General features: G+C 39.8%; 1 protein-coding gene across 1 annotated transcript in view; it reads right to left on the bottom strand.

The window, feature by feature from the left end:
* nf1b (neurofibromin 1b) overlaps positions 1 to 19,501 on the bottom strand; it is a 119,946-nt gene that overhangs the window by 14,104 nt on the left and 86,341 nt on the right. Inside the window, 15 exon segments of the mRNA XM_017711895.2 lie at positions 317 to 474; positions 1,241 to 1,376; positions 1,505 to 1,636; positions 2,995 to 3,121; positions 3,274 to 3,414; positions 4,489 to 4,590; positions 6,669 to 6,810; positions 7,031 to 7,092; positions 7,962 to 8,176; positions 9,912 to 10,191; positions 15,148 to 15,288; positions 16,140 to 16,333; positions 17,461 to 17,663; positions 18,136 to 18,476; positions 18,863 to 19,295. Of these exon segments, the coding sequence (XP_017567384.1) occupies positions 317 to 474; positions 1,241 to 1,376; positions 1,505 to 1,636; positions 2,995 to 3,121; positions 3,274 to 3,414; positions 4,489 to 4,590; positions 6,669 to 6,810; positions 7,031 to 7,092; positions 7,962 to 8,176; positions 9,912 to 10,191; positions 15,148 to 15,288; positions 16,140 to 16,333; positions 17,461 to 17,663; positions 18,136 to 18,476; positions 18,863 to 19,295 (2,807 nt within the window).

The following is a 19,501-nucleotide window of genomic DNA, read 5'->3' as shown; positions in this document are numbered from 1 at the left end:
CCAAACTGCCACACATGAAAAACAAATTGGTGAATCATTATCTTCGCAACAGAAGACATTTTGCTGCATGTTTTGGTGAGCTGTGTTTATCTTGAACAAACTGCCAGCTGTTCTCCATTTGTACCAGTTGAGAAGAATAAAATTACTCAAAGAAGCATCTTATGCACCATCTTTGCCTTGGTGCATAACACATTTTTGCCAAGTTAATGTATTTATAGACTTTACAAAGGAGATTCTGCTCTCAGTCTCAAAATGCTGGACAGAGATGACACCGCAGTGAATGCTAGTGCCAGATAAGACGAAGTATCAGTCTTACCGAGGAGCTTTTTGGTGTTTGCCTGCGATGGCTGGCCCATGTCCAGGCTCATAGACTTTCGTGTCCGGGGACTGATCTGCCCCACGATGGGGTAGTGGGCAACAAGATATCGCTCTGAAACGTTAGGAGATGCCCACGGCTGGTTCTCTCGCAAAGTCCTGCAATGAAAAGTACAAGTTCTGTGAGATGGAGGAAAAAAAAGGTGACCATTTATTCTGATGTTCCATGTTTTCCTCTAGGTCTCATGTCCTACAAGACGGGGGCAGTCATGGGCATTTCTAGACATTCATTTATTTTAGTTTATTTTATTAAGTAAAATTCTCTCACTATACTGGCAAAATAACTTAGCTTGTTTTAAGACGTGTGCTTGAAACCAGCTAAATTATCTGCCAATAATTCTACTTAATAAAATGACTTAAAATAAGCAGAAATTTCTAGATATAGGGAAAATAATCTTAAATTAAGCTAAGAAAAATATCTACAGCAGAAATTCGATTTATTGACTATAGTTTTACTTGTCAAGATACCATTTTTTGCAGTGAAAAAGTCCTTTTTGCAGCTTAGTTTTTGTAGATGGCCTCAAAGTAAAAGGTACATTTTGAAACTTTAACAATGGAAATTAGTTTTTTTTTTCCCATGATCTGCACCATTTAACATTCAACGGAATATCTATTAAATTAACCTTTCCCTAACCATAAGCTCACCACTCACTCACCATAACATTAACCGCAACCCAAAACCTAAGCCTCACCCTGATCTAAAGGCGTAGAAAGTAATAGTTTGTCAACATCAAATTTTAAACTATCTATAAATAAGTAACAGTGGATCATTAAACTAAAGTGTGAGTACAAACAGAGTTTGATATTAATATGGCTAAAAGTATATTTAATACTGATGCAATCAAAAGCTTTTGCAAGGTCGCACCTGCAGCTGGGGTCATTGTTGTGCACAGAGTACGTGTCCATGGGAACATTCTCTATACTGACATCAGAGAGGAGGAGGGACTTCCTATGCTTGAGGCTGCAGCGGCTGCGAACTTCCTCTGACACAGTGAGCAAGGCTGTGAAGACCCCAAACCACAAACAAATAAACATGAACACAAGGGCCAGAAAGAGAGACACAGTGTAACTGCATGTTTCCAACCTTTGAACTGTTTATAAACAGGCCAGCAGCTTGGCCTCTACTCACCAGCTAAATAGGCTACGCTCTGTGTGTTCACCTCAAATTTGTCACAGTTGAGGTGCTTGCCCACCAGGCCGAGAAGTGTGTGCAGGATGCGTACCGTCCTTGCAACGATGGTCGGGGAGGGGTGTCTGTAGCCTGAGCACAGCATAGACAAACTCGTTTACACTGACAGCATAGAGTACTATGAAAAAAGTCAGAGACCACCTTTCATTCATTTCATTTCCATTCAAAACAGCCAGAGTACAAGTTGTTTATTTTTCAGCGGCAGGTAAAAAGCAGGAACTCACAGAGAAGCCCAAACTAATAAATATAATGTCAGGTTGTTCAGGATTTACGCCTTTAGAGGAGCTTGCATTCTTTTCAGGAGACCTGCTTTCAGTCTTTTTTTTTTTTTTTACTTTTAATGTAAGTCAGTGGAACAAGATGTTTTTCCAAGTCCTTTTGGTCCATTCATCATGAAATGTACACACAATGTAAAGGACAGCAGACATTTTTATACCAAAAACTGAAAAATGACCAAAATGGGCAGACACAGTTTAGTTCCAAAAGCAGCTATATATTGCTGTTGTCAGTAGAAAACCTTGTATCTCCAAAAGCGTAACTTTACATGTAATCGTAACTTTCAATGTAAGTCAATGGAACCAGAATTCTTTCTATTTATTTAAGTCCATTCATCATGAAATTTACACACAGTGCAAAGGGCAACATATACGTTCATATTATGTCAAAAACTAGAAAATGCCAAAAATGGAGATACGAGGTTTTCTTCTGACAACAGCGATGTGTGTGTGTGTGTGTGTGTGTGTGTGCACGTGTATACGTGCGTTCAGTCTTAGAAGGTGGTTGTACTTTTTGTATTTCATGCTCTCAGTAACTCTAAACACATTGATGTTGAGGTCTGTGCTCTGGAGTGGCAACAGCAGCTTATTTGTTTTTAACAGCTACAGATCTTTTCACACCTGTAGTGCTGAATTGTCTTCTCACAGTGGAAGGACAGCTGTGGATGTTTTCAGATCTGAAGCAAGAGTGGAGCTTGATTTTCGCCTCTCTCTCAAAGATGAAAGCTTTGGGTGCTATTTATCTAATGGGGACAGTCTCAGTGGTCTTGCAGGTGGTCTCATTTCTCTGTATCTTAATCAACCATTATTTTTTTTCCACTTCTTTCCTTTCAACTTTACCTAATCTCCTTAAAAATGGCTGTTTTGACTCGAAAGTAGAACAAATGAAGGGTGACCACCTTATAGCTTTGTGTTACCCTGTATATTCTCAGATTTATCAAATATCTTCAGTTAAACGAACATTGCGAGCCATATTACTCTTGTGGCTCCAGTGCAAAACTAAACAAGCAAGCTTTGTGCATGCCTTGGCTGATTAACTACAGTAGGAGTAGGAAAACTACACATTTTATTTTTCCACCAAAGTATATTCGAGGGGAACAAGTCTCAGAAATCAGTTATAACAGTGGAACATTTCTGAAGAGTTATCCATTTCACCTTTAAGCAGATGCCCCACAAGAGCAAAGTTGAAGTTGGAGTTGAAGTTGAGACCAACAAAGTGGTCCATCTGCTTGCAGTGCCACTCCAAAGGCTTACGAATCTCCATAAACACCTCTTCAGGACTCTGCAGCAAGAGCAGAGAAAAAACCTTTACACCGTCCGCCATGATAAATAAAAAAATATAACAATGCAGCGCAATATTAAGGATGCCAGGCTGTGTGGGAACACAAACTGTTTGCCCTTTAAAAATAAACCATATATGAATGTGTCAAGTACCTTGTCATTGAAGACATGCATGCTGTCCAGCGTGTGTAGATTCTGCTCTAAGAGGGCCGTGCCAGCAGAGTACAGGTTCACCTCATCCAACTGCAGCACAGCTATAGCCACCCAGAACAGAGCTTTGTGCATTGGTGAGTCCTGTGGAATTTAACAGCTGATGAAAGGCTCATAACTACAGTACAAATTCTGCTACACACCATCTACTGTTTCTGCTTTTCATCATTCATGAACATTAATAATTCATTAATAAAACTTTATTGCCCATTAAACTAGCATGAAAAGGAAAACTGTCAATCTGGTAATCTGGCACAAAAATATATAAACAACTTACAGCCACAATGCACATGGGGGTTATTTATTATGTCCTAATTCAGAAAAGTCACAGTAGAGGGCACAAATGATTTTTCTGTACTTATTCATTCTTGCTAGTGGGACCTTAAATCACCTGCCCGATGGCAGCAACTGGAACGATGAATGAGGGGTATGATTAGGGTCCTTGTAGACCTGGGTTGCCTTTTTGGTTATGGACTGGACGTATAAGTTCTGGAGTGACAGTTCTTTGTCTCTAATGATCTTACTGGCCTGCTTGACCACTTGGGTCAGTTTGTTTCTTTGCTTAACCAAGAGGACACCATTTCAGGACACCATGATGTTAATATGAACACTATTTAAAACATGGAATAAAATATGAACATTTTGTGAAGAAGCACTGCAACTGACTTTCTGAATAACCCATAGTCAAAAATATCAGCCAACGTGTGGAATATTGTAATAGTAATGAAACAGAATGAAAGTGTCTTAGTTAAATTAGCTTTTATGGGAGATAAGATCGTCAGTTGTCAATGGTGAATTGTCAAATCTGACTCTCAGTTCACAATAATTTTTTATTAACTCTTAGTGACTGCTAGGGAGCGCTATAAGCACACAAATATGTTTTGCGTTCATCATTTAAAGAGAAGAAACACAAGTATGCGTGTCTGTGATAACAAAACGCTTCGAAAATGAGTTTTTCAGTATTGAAGACTTTAATAAAAACAATTAATGTTAAAAAGTATAAGCATACAAGTTAAAATATAGCACATAAAGCAGGATTAAGCTTCATTAAAACTGAAATAAATACATAAATATTACACAACGAAAAGAAATGGCTTTTTCACTGAGCTGGCATAATGACCGACCTCATAAGGCAGTAAATCAACTGAGGTTTCTTACCTTGGCCAGCAGGGGTTGCAGTTTGGTGAGAGCAATGACTGTAGCCTCGATCAACACCTGGCTGTTGTAATTCTCCGGTCCCTTTAAACAGCTCTCCAGGCCCTGTCCATTAACCACAGATAAACAACACAGTGGCCAGTCAAGCATGGAGAGTCTGAATTACCCAAACAGGGCAGATGCACTGCGCTCATTACTACGCTTATTACCAGTTACTACTGTTCTCTAGACAGCAATAACTGGCCAGCCTGGGAGGAGCCCTTCTTAAACACATTACTAAGGTTCATTAGATCTTAAAGTAAGTAAGTAAGTAAAATTTATTTATACAGCACTTTTCACAGACATATGTCACAAAGTGTTTTCTAACAACAAAAACATAACTTTAAACAAAAGACAAACATCAAACAAATACACATAGGATAGAAATCTAATACAGACCAATTACCCAAATGCCTGTTTAAAAAAATAAGTCTTCAGCTGTTTTTTAAAAGAATCAACAGAATCGACAGACCTTAAAAGAGCGGGCAGAGCATTCCATAATATAGGAGCTATAACCTCAAATGCCTTTAAGTCTTTAAGAGAGTACATGGCACAGATAATAATCTTAGATTATTAGCCCTGAGAGAGCGAGCTGATAAATGTGGGTGAAGTAAATCAGCCACATAAGCAGGAGCTTGCCCATGCAGTGCTCTGTAACTGAGAGTAAGAATTTTAAACTGGATCCTAAATGCCACAGGAAGCCAATGAAGAGATTTTAGTAAGGGGGTTATGTGGGACCTTCTATTTGACGACCAGGACCAAGCATACTAAGCGAAGAAACAAAGAGCATTACAACAGTCTATACCAGATGAAATAAAGGTATGTATGAGCATTTCTAACTCCACATTTGGGACTACCAATCTCAGTTTACTAACATTTCTTAATGAAAAAAGCAAGACCTGGTAAGCTGCCCAACATGGGTGTTGAACGACAAGGACTGATCAAACATAACCCCTAAATTACGCAAACTCAAGTGGGAGGCAGAGGAAAGAGTCCCAAGACTTTGTTTGATCATGGGACAACCTTTTCTGGAGTAACAATCAAAACCTCTGTCTTATTAGCATTTAGCTGTAAGAAATTATTCGTGGTCCAATCCCTGATATCGTTTAAACAGTCTAGAAGCCTGAATAATCTATAAGCCTCAGTGGGTTTAAATGAAACGTAAAGCTGAATATCATCAGCAAATAAATGATAAGTAATATTAAAACTTTCTATAATCTGTCCCAAAGGCAACAAGTGTAAGGAGAATAACAGGGGTCCCAGAACTGAACCCTGCGGAACACCGGATTAAACATGATTATATGTTAAAATAAAAGATGTTAAAGCTAATTACACCAGTTATATCAGTATGCCTTTTTCTGTTTTCATTAACAGAGCTTACAGAACTCTGTCCAAAACACTGCTGATGAATGCGTTGTTTCAGTCTGCTCATTAATTAAATGCCATGATAAGCTAGAAAAATGTTTTTCTGCCTCAGCAAGGGGTAGGCTTTTGTTCACTTTTTAAGATTAATTTTTTGGCAGGAATCAGACTTTGAATCTGTGTGAACTGCTGAATTACGGATGTCTGATGGACTGCATCAAAGCATCGTTTTGCTTCAGCTTGATGACACACAATTATCTTCTTGAGGCATTTGACATCAGATATCAGATATCAACTCTACTGGGCTGACATGCTCATGTGTGCATTTTCTCTTTATTTTCTTTGCATTCTTGTGTTGACAGGTTTTATACAACATTGTGGGCAAAGATTATTTATGAAATTAGAAGAAAAAATTATAACTGTGTTGTTCCACATTCATTCGTGACTGTGGAATGCAAATTCTTGCGCAATGTACGTCTTTTGTCATAATAAATTATATATATATATATATATATATATATATATATATATATATATATATATATATATATATATATATATATAATAAATAAAGCAACTGTGGAATAATCAAAATAACACACAAAAATAAGTGCTAAACCATGAATCATGGGCATTGATGTGCTGATATTGTGTGTTATGTATTTCATTTTCTATATTTTTCATTGGCATTTATGCTGACAAGATGCATTAAGAGAAACTCCCTATATTTGGTAGATTTAAAAAAGACTGATTGTGTCTGGGGTGAAAAGGCAGGTACAAACCCGGTCAATGCTAAGCAGGGGAATTGCCTTGCTGAGGATGCGGATAATCTGCTTGATCTGACCATGGGTCACTCGCTTGCTAATGCAGCCAAAAACCACTAAAGCTCTGGGCTGGAGCGATGGATTGTACTGGAATGCAAACCTATGGGGGGGAAAAAAATAAATTAGACAAATATGCACCAAAAAATGACTTGGATATCATTACATAACCTTCTCTGAGAGGTTTAGCACTTTACCTACTTCATAGGTTTAAACTATGTGAACAATTCTTGCTACTCCACTATTTTGAGTGTTTGGCCCTGCAGTCAGATAACAGAAGCTGTCTAAATGTGGGGTTAACACAGCTGGTGCAGCTTACTTACTTCTGGGCTAATTCTGTCCACTGGTCGAGCCATTTACACCCTGGAATGTCCCTCATGCAGGCCTGGGAGAGGAGACATAAAAATGCTTAAACCCTCTCACACTACAGCTTTATGGGTGCTCTACATAACAGAAACAACAAAAGTTATTCTAATACATGACCTAACATACATATGCTGAGTTTTTGTGTGCGAAAAAGCCCTGTGGGTTCTTCGAAATCTTAAAAATATCCTCGCAGTGGCTGTATGAGGAACTGCTAAAGGTTCGGTTTAGACTAAAAATATGACCACCACTTCCTTAGCGCCCTCAACATACAGAATGTCTCACTAGCATGTAATTCATCACGTTAGACTTCAATATACAGAAGCAGTTATTTTAATCTTATTATCTATTTTCATAATCAATTATCATAATCAACAGTGACAATATTCTGAATATGCATTTCTGGTTTGGATCATGAACTTTATCCAGCATGGATATTAATGAGAACACTATCTAAAATACATTCAAAGCTTACAGGAGATTTAGGAAATTACAGAATTAGACAACTGGATAGCTCTCTTATTTTTCTTATTTCTCAGCAGTTTAGTTCACTGAAAAATGTGTAGTTTTGTAATCATTATTATTTCAACCAGGACCTTTTTAGTGTGTTCAAATTTACCAGGTCAGCCTATATTGCTGTGATACAGAACGTGTTGTAATCATGAAACCATTAGCCACTAATTATTGGTGCTCTATCAGCATGAAGTTCATTAATACCGATCTGTTTGGCTGATTATGGATGAACTGATGCATCTTGTGGGAACTGAAGCATCATAGGGTTTGTCGTTTGGATGACAAAACTGAAAACTTAAAATTACTGAACGACAGGCCCTGAAGACGGTTTTACAAGTTTTACAAGACATTTAAGGAAATTAGGTTTGTTATTCATACTTCCATGATCTCCAGCAAGGCTTCAGTGACCGTCTCCAGGGAGGACAGGGCGAAGGTCTCTCGTTCATATGAGCCTGGGGAGAAGGAACGGTCCCTGTAGCTGGAGCGGAAGGCTATGACGGCCGCAGATTTGACTTTACTGATGCCGAATAGCAGGTAGAACTTGGGCAGAGAGAACTCAGTCAGACTCAGTCTCAACACCTGCTTGGTCTCCTCTGAAAAGAAGAAAAAAAGGATTTTAAACACTGGCAGGAGGTTCTACTGAGCTTTCACTTCACCGTCTCAAACACATTCTGTTATTGTGGCAGAGGCTGAATCTATATAAATCTATTTATCTAAGCCAGTTCGGTAGTTTCTTCAAGTGGTGATAATAACGTATTAAAAGATATAAAGCTATGTTGATGTTTTTACATTATTTCAACCTACATCACAAACAAAAAGTTAAAAAAAAAAAATAAAATCATCCACATTCGATTTATATTCTCCATCAACAAATTTCAAACATTTCTCATTTGTTTCAGTGTAAAAAATGACAAATATGGCAAATGTTTCTTTTGCTCAACATTCATAACATGAAATTATGACAGAATATCTACTACTGACACAAATGTGGCAGTCAAATTTTGGAATTTGCACTGTGATTACAATTTGTCAGTTTCAATGAGCTATGAGTGAGAACAAAATGTAAAATTACAGTATGCAAATTAAAAGTTATCGATCTGCGGCTTGTAAAGCTTAACATGAAACCACCCACTCAAACAATACCACAAAACATATCTTCCCCTTTCGACCCAGTACATTCATGCTTCTTCTGTCCTCTTAGTGAGAAGCATGGACTTGCCCATTTTCCATTCGCTTGTCTTAAAGCTTGATCCAAATGCTGGCATTTTTTGTTTGCAGGAACAATATGCAAATATCTCAACAAGAAAATATTTTACATTATGAATATAATATAAACCATGAAAGGCAAACCATAACAGCCATTTCCTGTTTGCAGCTATGACTATAACTAAGACTGTTTTTTCATTCGTGTTGGTTGATGATTGTGAAATATCTTTAGATGTGTGATTTAAGATGCCCGTTTACCTACAGACAAATAACTCGCACTAATCACAGTTAGAGACCACCATTCCTTTATTGAACATCAAAATGTTCAGTATTGAGTGTATTTACTCTTTGCTTGTATTAAAGCCTCCATTATTTTGTAAGGAGACTCACTTCCAGTTTTTCAAGAAATCTGCAGGGATATTTCTCCAAACTTCCAAAGTTCAATCTTAGAAGTTTGTTGCATTTCCTGCTTCTCATGATTCAGTTAATCCCAAATAGTTCATTAAGGTCGAGATCTGAACAGTTTGATCTGCAAATGTTTTTCTTTCTCATGCATTTTTTTATCCAGTAAGAGCTTCTTGACAGTTACACATACTTTCAGACCCACAGCGCTGAGTTTTCTTCTTAGAGTGGAAGGATGGACAGAAACATACGTGGATGTTTTCAGATCTGAATCAAGAGTGGAGCTTGATTTTCTCCTCTCTCTCTCAAAGATGAAAGCTTTTAGTGCTGTTTATGGGGACAGTTTTGGTGTCTACCAGGTCTGGCAGGTGGTTGCTAGGAGCCCCATTTTCTTTGCTTCGTTTAATCATCGTTTTAATTTTTTTCCTTTTTGCATTACCTTATATCTTATATCTAATCTCCTCAGAAATATAAAAACTTGTAGCTGTGATGGCATGATTTAAGTTTTGGAACTGAAACGAAAGACTGTAGGAAGACACAGTATCTGATGTTTATGCTCAAATATTTTTTGTGGTTCTATGTTGAACAGTGAGACAAAAACTTTGCAGAAGGCAATGTGATTTATTTATGTTCATTCCAAACTACATGTATCTAGTAAGAAAGTCAAAACATCTGTACATTCAAATAACTAGAACGCGCATGTGTGAGTGCTGCTCTCACCGCTGAAGTTGAGCTGCGAGCATGTGCAGAGCGAATGGATGATGTTGATGACCAGGCCATGGGTCGAGGCGCGGAGGGACAATGGCCCAGTGGCCACCAGCAGGGTGACCACGTGGAAGAGGTAGGGTAGGTGGGCAGCTACGTCAAGCGAGTTGTTGAAGGAGAGCATAAGCATGTAGCGGGCCAGGATGGCGATGTCGTCCCACATGAGATGCTGCTCCAGCGTGGGTGTGGGCGAAAGGCACGTCTTGTCGATGATCTTACACATGCGGATGATGACCTGCAGGACAGGTAACAACTGAAAATTAGTGGTGCCCCATTCACACTTGGTCAGAGTCCTTTAATACGGAGATGCTAATCCCACCAGTTTTAGTCTCGTCCAACTCCACTAGCTAGCAAGGTCTCCCTGTATCGCATGATGCTGCCAAGATGAGGGCTGGCATTTGTTTCCTCCACTTCAATGCATATTTTCAAACTGACACTTGTGCAAGGTCACCGGACAGCCAAGTGTCAACTCTGTTCCCTCAGCATACCAACACCCATATTTGGTTAGTATCACGCTGAGTGATTAGGAAGTGGCCACCCAGAGAGAGCAAGGCCAATTATGCTTTCTTGGAGCCGCGGTTACAGATGGCTGTGACATCACCAGATATCGAAATAGTAGGCATATTTGTATTTCTGTGAATGCTCCAGTAACACACTTTAGGAAAAATATATGTTAGGTTGCTAGTTACTTTAAAATTCCACAGTAAAATCACTTCAGGTTAGTATGTGCCTGGTACAATCTTTGTTTTATAAGACTAATTTTTAAATGGCCATTTTATGTTGTCTTAAATGTGCTACTTTCTAGAGGTGTGGACTCGAGTCCGACTTGAGGCATTACTATGATGACTCGACTCAAGAATATCAATTAAGACTTGGGACTATACTTTGACTACAACACCATTGATTTAGACTCTGAGTCTCAAGACTCAAACTGGAAGAACTGCAGAGAGGCATCTGGCTGCAGACAAGACTCTAAAAAGTTGGTTATTTTTCATGTGAATAGATTAGTTTCATGCCTTAAATTAAATAAACAGCAGTTTATTTTATTTCGGAAAAGAAGCAAAGCGTTAAGAGTTCAAACGCGCCTCCATAAGCAAAAAACAAGCACCAACAGCATCAATGCACCCTCGCACAACTCCAGTCTTACTGCAGAAACTCACCAGGCGAACTGACCCTTTTTCCTCTCTGCTTGTCCAATTTTAACAGCTTCTGCAGGTAAAACAAGTGCAGCCTTCACCACGAGGCTGAAGTTGACTTTTTATTTGACAGCTTCTTATTGGAATTTGCCGTTCCACCTTAAATTGTTCAAAAGTTACGTTCTGGTGCCTGACTGCTACACCATTTAAGGTGGAACGGAAAATTCAAATAAGAAGCTGGCAACTTCAGCTTTGTACATTCACCATCATTTGGCTGTTTTTTTAAACTTTGTTCAGCTCAGGGTGGTCGTTTCTGTTTCTGTGGTCTAAATTCAATCAAAACTAGCTGTTGTTTTTAAATTGGCTGAGCTAGTTTTTATTTTAATCCAGTGCGGTCAATGTTCCCTAAAATCACTGCTAACATGCTGTCATCAAAAGGCTGAAGTACTGTTACCATTATTCAGTGTTATGGCCTTAAATCAGCTGAAGAATGCAGATTGACTTGCTTAGGACTCGAAGATTAGGAATACTGACTTGGGACTCCACTTGAGACTTGCCACTTGAATCGAGACTATATTGTCTCAGGACTTGAGACTTACTTGTAACTTAGTGACTTGTTCCTACCTCATCTGCTATTTTCCAATTCCAATTCCAACTTTGTCTAACATGAGTAAAGCACTCCTTTTTGCCAGCATTGAAAACACTTTTAGTGCCAAGTTTGCAACAGTCATACTTGTGATTAGTTCAACCACATACACCAATCAGGCATAACAATATGTTTCTGCACTTATTGTCCATTTTATCAGGTGCACTTTGTAGTTCTACAGTTATAGACTGTAGTCCATCTGTTTCTCTGATACTTTGTTAGCCCCCTTTTACCCTGTTCTTCAGTGGTCAGAACCCCCATGGACCCTCACAGAGCAGCTACTATTTGGGTGGTGGATCATTCTCAGCACTGCAGTAACACTGACGTGGCGGTGGTGTGTTAGTGTGTATTGTGCTGGTACAAGTGGATCAGACATAATAGTGCTGCTGTCCACTCAATTAGACACTACTACCTTGTCAGTCCACCTTGTAGGTGTAAAGTCAGAGACAATAGCTCATCTGCTGCTGCACAGTGTGTGTTGGTCATCCTCTAGTCATCAGTGGTCACAGTATGATGCCCAAAGGATGGCGTTGGCTGGATATTTTTGGTTGGTGGACTATTCTCAGTCCAGCAGTGACACGGAGGTGTTTAAAAACTCCAGCAACACTGCTGTCTCTGATCCACTTTTACCAGCACAACACACACTAACACACCACCACCACCACATTAGTGTTAATGCGGTGCTGAAAATGATCCACCAACCATATAGCACCTGCTCTGTGAGGGTCCAAGGGGGTCCTGACCACTGAAGAACAGGGTAAAAGGGATAAAAAAAAAGTATGCAAAGAAACAGATGGACTACAGTCTGTAACTGTAGAACTACAAAGTGCACACACACTCACCGGCCACTTTATTGGTACACCTTGCTAGTAAAAGGTTGGACCTCCTTTTGCCTTCAGAACTGCTTTAATTCTTCATGGCTGACTTTCAACAAGGTGTTGGAAACATTCCTCAGAGATTTTGGTTGGTTATTTGAGTTCCTGTTGTCTTTCTATCATCTGGAACCAGTCTGCCCATTCTCCTCTGACCTCTCACATCAACAAGGCATTTTCGTCCACACAACTGACCGCTCACTGGATATTTCCTCTTTTTCGGACCGTTCTCTGTAAACCCTAGAGATGGTTGTGTATGAAAATCCTAGTAGATCAGCAGTTTCTGAAATACTCAGACCAGCTCGTCTGGCAACAACCACGCCACGTTCAAAGTCCCTTAAATCCCCTTTCTTCCCCGTTCTGATGCTCGGTCTGCACTTCAGCAAGTTGTCTTGACCACCTCTACATGCCTAAATGCACAGTTGCGGCCATGTGATTGGCTGATTAGCTATTTGTGTTAAGCAAATAAAGTGGCCAGTGAGTGTATACAGTAAGTGGAGCTGATAAAATGGACAATAAGCTTAGAAACAAGGAGGTGGTCATGATGTTAAGCCTGATCTGAGTAAACTGCTTGTTCACCTATAAAAATGTGTCACACATTAAAAGGTTAATTCCTCTTATGTCACCTTCACAACACTGGTATAAACAGAGCTCAATAAAATAGCCTTAAAGAAGGCTTTAGAACTTAAACAAACCTTAAACAAACACACAAGAGCAAATACAAAAAGAACAACAATCTACACGCCTGTATTACCCTATTAAGATTCATCATAAGCAGTGCGTTCTCTGTACTGGTGACAGTTACTGGGAAATTATACAAAGCCTGCCTTTGTCAGATGCAAGCAGCAGACGGAGGAGCACGTGTGCATGGAACAAAGCCTTCACCTCAAACTGATACAAAAATTATTATTAATATGTCTGTCATTCCCCCACCACCACATACTGGTTATTACAGTAGCCGTGTACTAGTATGACGGTGTCTCATGAGCTGATGAAGCATGAACAGGACAGGAAGAGGAAATGAAGCCCCCGTCAAAGGCTGCACCAAGTCCTGCTCCACTGAGACAAAGCATCCTTTTCTGGCCTTCCGGCTCAAGCTTCTCTCTTGCTGGCACCACATCACATTGCCCTCACCTCACTTCTAACAAACCTCATACTCATGCCACACGCAGAGGGAGGGGGAGAGAGAGAAGGGAAGAGAGAGAGAAGGGAAGAGAGAGAGAGAGAGAGAGAGAGAGAGAGAGAGAGAGAGAGAGAGAGAGAGAGAGAGAGAGAGAGAGAGAGAGAGAGAGAGAGAGAGCGAGCATGAACAAACATATAAAGCAGAGGAAACGCGAAGAATAAAAATAACCAGAAAGCCACCCAGGAATGACTCAGACCCCTGACCTACATACATTAATGGTCGGTTGAGCTCATGCACAATAGCAGAAACGGAAATAAAGAAAAGGTAATCTGAAAGAAGGTAGCACAGATTATTTAGCATGCTTATTAAACCTGATCAGCGTACAGTAGTACGCAGATGTGTGAATGCCCCAGGTCAAACTACATGTTCAGTTCATTTAAAAATAGTAAAAAATAAATGAATACACCTTAAATATGGCATTTTTCACAAATTTTAGAAAGCAATTTTTTTGTACTTGCTTAGTTTAACAAAGCAAAATAGATTAAAAAAATAAATGTGCCAAACCTTTTGCAGAGGCCACATTTGTTATTATTATTTTTAATAATATTCAGCAAACACACAGTAACTGTGCATTGAAATGCGTGTTCACAGAGGATATTTACATATTTCATGGAAAACAAGCAAATTAACCTTTTAATTTGACTGGAGTGCCCAAACTTTTGTATACAAAGGCTGAATTGATTGACCACTACAATTAATTAAAGTGCTTTTGGTCATATAAACATGGACATATAGGTGTCAGCCCCTACCCATAACCCCAGTTCAAACAAAATCAGGTTCCCCACTTGTGAGTCCTATTATCCACGTTCCATACAAGGAACTTTAATATCTGGGCGTGTTAAAACACAATTCAGCTGCTGTGTGGACTCATGAGGGTGCATATATCAAGTACTTTACACTTCAGCTGTGGCTCAGCCAGTTAGACTTCAGAATTGTTAGTATCTGTTTTACAACTGATATTTTGATGGGTCTCAGGCTGACTCTGGGGACTTCAGGCTTGCCATTTGCATCGATCAGTCACTAATGACGGTCAAGAATTCGACAAATCTGCATCCCTCATTTTTAACCACTTGTTTTGCATTACCCTATGCACTGTTATTTAGAGCAACTGGCTTGTATGTTCGATTAGCCTTAAGCTGGCCCAGAAATAAACTCCCACCTGTCCCAGGTCATTGAATCAAGAGTATATATGTACATAGTTTTTCTCGATGTTGTGAGGACAGTTTTATTCATGTTTTATATCAAAAAAGCTGAAGTGTAGGTTAAGCATAGAGTAAACTGGGAAACATCCCAACAAGAAAAAAACACAAATGTGTCTGTCTCTGTCTGGCTGTCCTGTCTGTCCGTCTCTCACCTTGCTAGACACCAGTTTGACATTGCCAGAGGCGAGCGCCACAGCAGTGTCGGCCATCACCTCAGCCTTGATGGAGCCAAGTCCTCCTGTAGCACTCGTCTTAATGAAACTGTCCAAGACGACATCCAGGAGATCTGTTATCTATAATGGGAAGCGCAACACAAACAGCCTCTGACATTTTCCATTTCATTGTGTTTAAGTGTAAACTTCTTTTCTACGAAAGAAACCCTGATACATAACACTGACATATCCAGATGTTATGCGCCACTTTGTGTCTCCATGAAAAATTACGTTCAATAAAATAACAGTCATCTTGCCGTTACCAATGACCAGTTGCCGTAACGTTTGATGTGTACTGAGATTAGCTGTCAAGACATCCAACATTAATACATATGTCTTGACAATTCATGGTAACAAGATGCTATTATGCTATTATATTATTCAGGGTTTAAGTAATACCAAAATCATTTATCACATATCATTTTGACGCAATACCCATAAGTTCTGTGGTCCGCCCATGTATTCAAATAAGCAGGTGTCAAAACACCCTGGATGTCAAGTCACTACTGCTGGAATTTTTTACTCTTTAAATACCCATCAGTCAGACAACTCTTCCTGTTTTACTAACAGTAATGATTTGCATTGTCTCATGAAAGTCCCTAAGCCCTGGGCACCCACCTAAATCACTATACCGTGAGACATTTAAGCTTCTCTTAATGTAGATGAAACATTTTATTCCCTTCAAATGATCTGTGGGGTTACTCCAGACATTGTTATATAAAAATGGCATGCTAGCTAGTCTCCATGTCTAGCCACATTAGCATATTTGGGTTACACCGTCAATTAAAAGCTTTGGCTGATGTAATAAAATAATTCTCGGCTCAAAGGCATCACTGTTCAACAGCAAAAAAAAAAAGTAAAAAATTGTTTTACAGCAAAATGTAACAACGCGATCAGTGTAAAACATTTTGATAAAACAATGAGTGTCTTACTTGGCCGAGGCTTCCCCAGATCTTGGCCTGGATTGAGGGGTACATTTGTTTCTCGTTGATGGTCATGGTGATAAGCTTGTCGAGGATGGCGGTGACCCGCTGCCGCTTAGCGTCATCGTTATGCTTGCAGAAGCGAACCAGATTGAGCAGCCAAGGAGTCATGTACTCCAGACACAGGTGCTTCAGCTCAATACCTGCAGACACAGCATGGAGGCCAAAATCAGTACAGATTGACAGCATTTCATCATTCACTGCACATCATCATTCACTATATGGCTAACAGTATGAGAACACCTGACCATTAGACCTATATGAGCTTGCTGGACATCCCATTCCAAAACCATGAGCTATAAACATCTCAACCCATCTGGGAAGGCTTTCCACAAGATTTTGGAGTGTGTCTGTGGGAATTTGTGCCTGTGCAGTCAAAAGAGCACTTGTGAGGTCAGGCACTAATGTTGGATGAGAAGGTCTGGCTTGCGATGATGCTTTGCTTTATGCACAGGGGCAGTCATGCTGGAACAGGCAAAGGGCTTTCGACAAACTGTGCCAACAAAGTTAGAAGCATATCATTGTCCAAAATGTCTTTGAATGCTGTAGCATTAACATCTTCACTGGAACTACTGGGTATGAAAAACATCCCCACATCATTATCCCTCCTCCACCTAACTTTACAGTTGGCACTATGCATTCTGGTAGAGAGTTCTCCTGGATTCTGCCAAACCTAGATTCATCCATCAGACTGCCAGAGAATAAAGCGTAATTCATCAGTCTAAAAAACACGTTTCCACTGCTCCAGTGGCTGCGTGCTTTACATCACTCCAACCGACGCATAGTGATCTTAGGCTTGTGTACAGTGTGAACTTGTGTTTGGTGATAAAGCTACTGCACAATTCAGGATGCTGCAGGCAATTTTCACATGCTATGCACTCTTTGTAAGTTTGTGTATTGTACCACTTTATGGCTGAGCTGTTGCTCTAAGATGCTTCATTTCATAATGACAACTATACTAACACAGTTGAAAGGTGCTGATCTAGCAGGGCAGAAAATCCACTGATTTGTGGTAAAGGTGGCATCCTATGACAGAATCACGTTTCAAGTCAATGGGCTCTTCAGTATGAGCTATTTTAAACACGTTAGCAATGGGTGTGGCTGAAACACCTGAACAACCTCAACAATTAGTTAATAATTCATTTTGCATATGACTGTAGAACTGATACTGAATGGAGGAAGGCAGTAATTAATGATCTAACAACTGCACATGGAGTAAACAGAGGGTATTATGATGATGTATAATAAAAGAATAAAGAGATGCACTGACTGGACTTGCTGAAGCCAGAGATGCACTCCTCTAGGAACTCCAGCGTGAGGTGGGGCTCGTTGGCTGCCAGCGTCTTGCTGATGGAGACGATGAAGAGGGTATTGTTGGCTGGGATACACAGGCCTGAAGTCTCCAGGAGCTGGCCCTCAATCTTCAGGTTAAATGTGCAGGTTAAGGCACACAGGAGATTGTAAGCAGCTGACCTGCTCACAGGAAAGTAGTAAAATCAGTATCACAAAGCAAATGAACTTTACATGGCAACAATACAAATAATACAAATAAGATCTTGGCAAGTTGAGGCATAGTCAAGAAATGAAATACCTTATTTTCATTATGAAGTTATTACATTATAAGAATATCTATATTTAATAATCTAGTTCCAGATACTTTTGCTTATTTTAAATAAATGTATCAGCTTAAATTACCTTAATGCACTGGCAGATTAATTTGCTTGTGTCTAGAAATGATAAATTAAATAAGTAAGACTAAAGTACTTTATAAGTTTTATATAAATGTTCAGATACAGGTGGAATAATCCTATAACCTTTCTACAACATTCTTATAATGAAACATATCAGACATACTGCCAAATTTTAAGATGCTTTAACATTGCCCTCAAACTCCCTATTTCACAGTGGATAAAAGTGTATATATTCAGTGATTACTGTCAGTTACCTCAGGCTGGGGTCAGAGCTGCCCAGGTTGAGCAGGGCGATGTTGAGCAGGGTGCCAGGCACATCTTTGGGCCTGATCTTGGTGTGCTGGGGGATGGAGTCGGGCTGAGAGAGCTCCCAGCGTGTGCGGATGTGAATGATGGAGTGTACAATGGCTTCGCACTCCTGATGCATGAAGGTGAGGGGCGTGCCCTGGTTGGCGATGGTCAATGTGAACTGGTTCTCATCCACCAGGCAGATCTCTTCGATTTCAGAGGCATAGTAGATGTCGTTGAGGAAGACCGACTGACCCAGGACTCGCGTGCGCTCTGCCGAGGTCACCTGAACTGCATTGGAGCCCACCTGAAGCGGTGTGAAGAGGAGGGAAGAGTGAAAAGTGAACGCTACACTCTTTCAAAATTTTCATTCACTGTTATTAAACTTAAGTTTACTACTTAATAATAAAGAACACAGAAGAGACAAGCTCTTAGAGAATCACCTCAAAGGTTGAAATAAAATGAAGTAGAGATATTATATATAACTGTGTAATATTATAACTGAACAACTCTGAGTAGCAAAAATACTTTACCAAGTTAATGAAATTTAAAACAACTATGCAAGTTAGTATTTTATGTGCAACAGGAATGAAAATAATGCTATTGGTTAACAACAAATAAATAAATAAATAAATAAATTTCTCTCCACCTATCTTTTTAAAAATTGGTCAACAACCTAATTGTTGCACACACCTTGATGGACACTTTAGTGTCTTTGTGGGCCAGTTTGAGGGCATTGTGGAAAACTTTGAGGTCTTCCTCCAAGCTGAGTGTGGCAGCGGGCAGTTTCTGCTGGTCCGGCTCAATGTATTCGGCCAGTCTGGCAGGAGAATCAATGAAAAGCAGCTTCTTACTGCCCTTGAGGCCAGTTAGGAGCCTCTCGTGGTACTTGGTGTACTCCCTCACCCAAGTGTTGCAGTTGTAGATGTAGATGGCTGCTACGTTCTCGTAGGCAAACCCCGGGAAGACAACGAACCATTTAGAAAGGAAGTCCGTCTTGAAACGGTTGCTGGGGCCTGCATGGGTCAGATCCACTACTATTTCGTAAGGTTTGGCATAGTAGGGTTTGAGGGTGAGAAGAACGTGGTAGATAAGCAGGTCCCCATTTATCTGCCCCGTCTTGAACCTGAGGAGACGAAAGGAGGGCAAGGGTTCAAACTGAAGCAAAGAAGACAGTTAAGATAGCTTTAGTTTTCAAAATGCAGTATAGCATAACAGGTGTGGAAAGGGAGAAGTAAAGAAAGAGGAACATCTAAAAGTGGGCTCAAACTTTGGTGCAGAAAAGGAGAAATTCTGTAACCACCAACAGCTAATACTGAAACTGAATGAGGC

The sequence above is a fragment of the Pygocentrus nattereri genome, chromosome 18 (assembly GCF_015220715.1).
Source record: "Pygocentrus nattereri isolate fPygNat1 chromosome 18, fPygNat1.pri, whole genome shotgun sequence".
NCBI classification, from domain to species: domain Eukaryota; kingdom Metazoa; phylum Chordata; class Actinopteri; order Characiformes; family Serrasalmidae; genus Pygocentrus; species Pygocentrus nattereri.
Note: the sequence above shows the minus strand (reverse complement) of the source record. Positions and strands in the feature narration are given on the sequence as shown.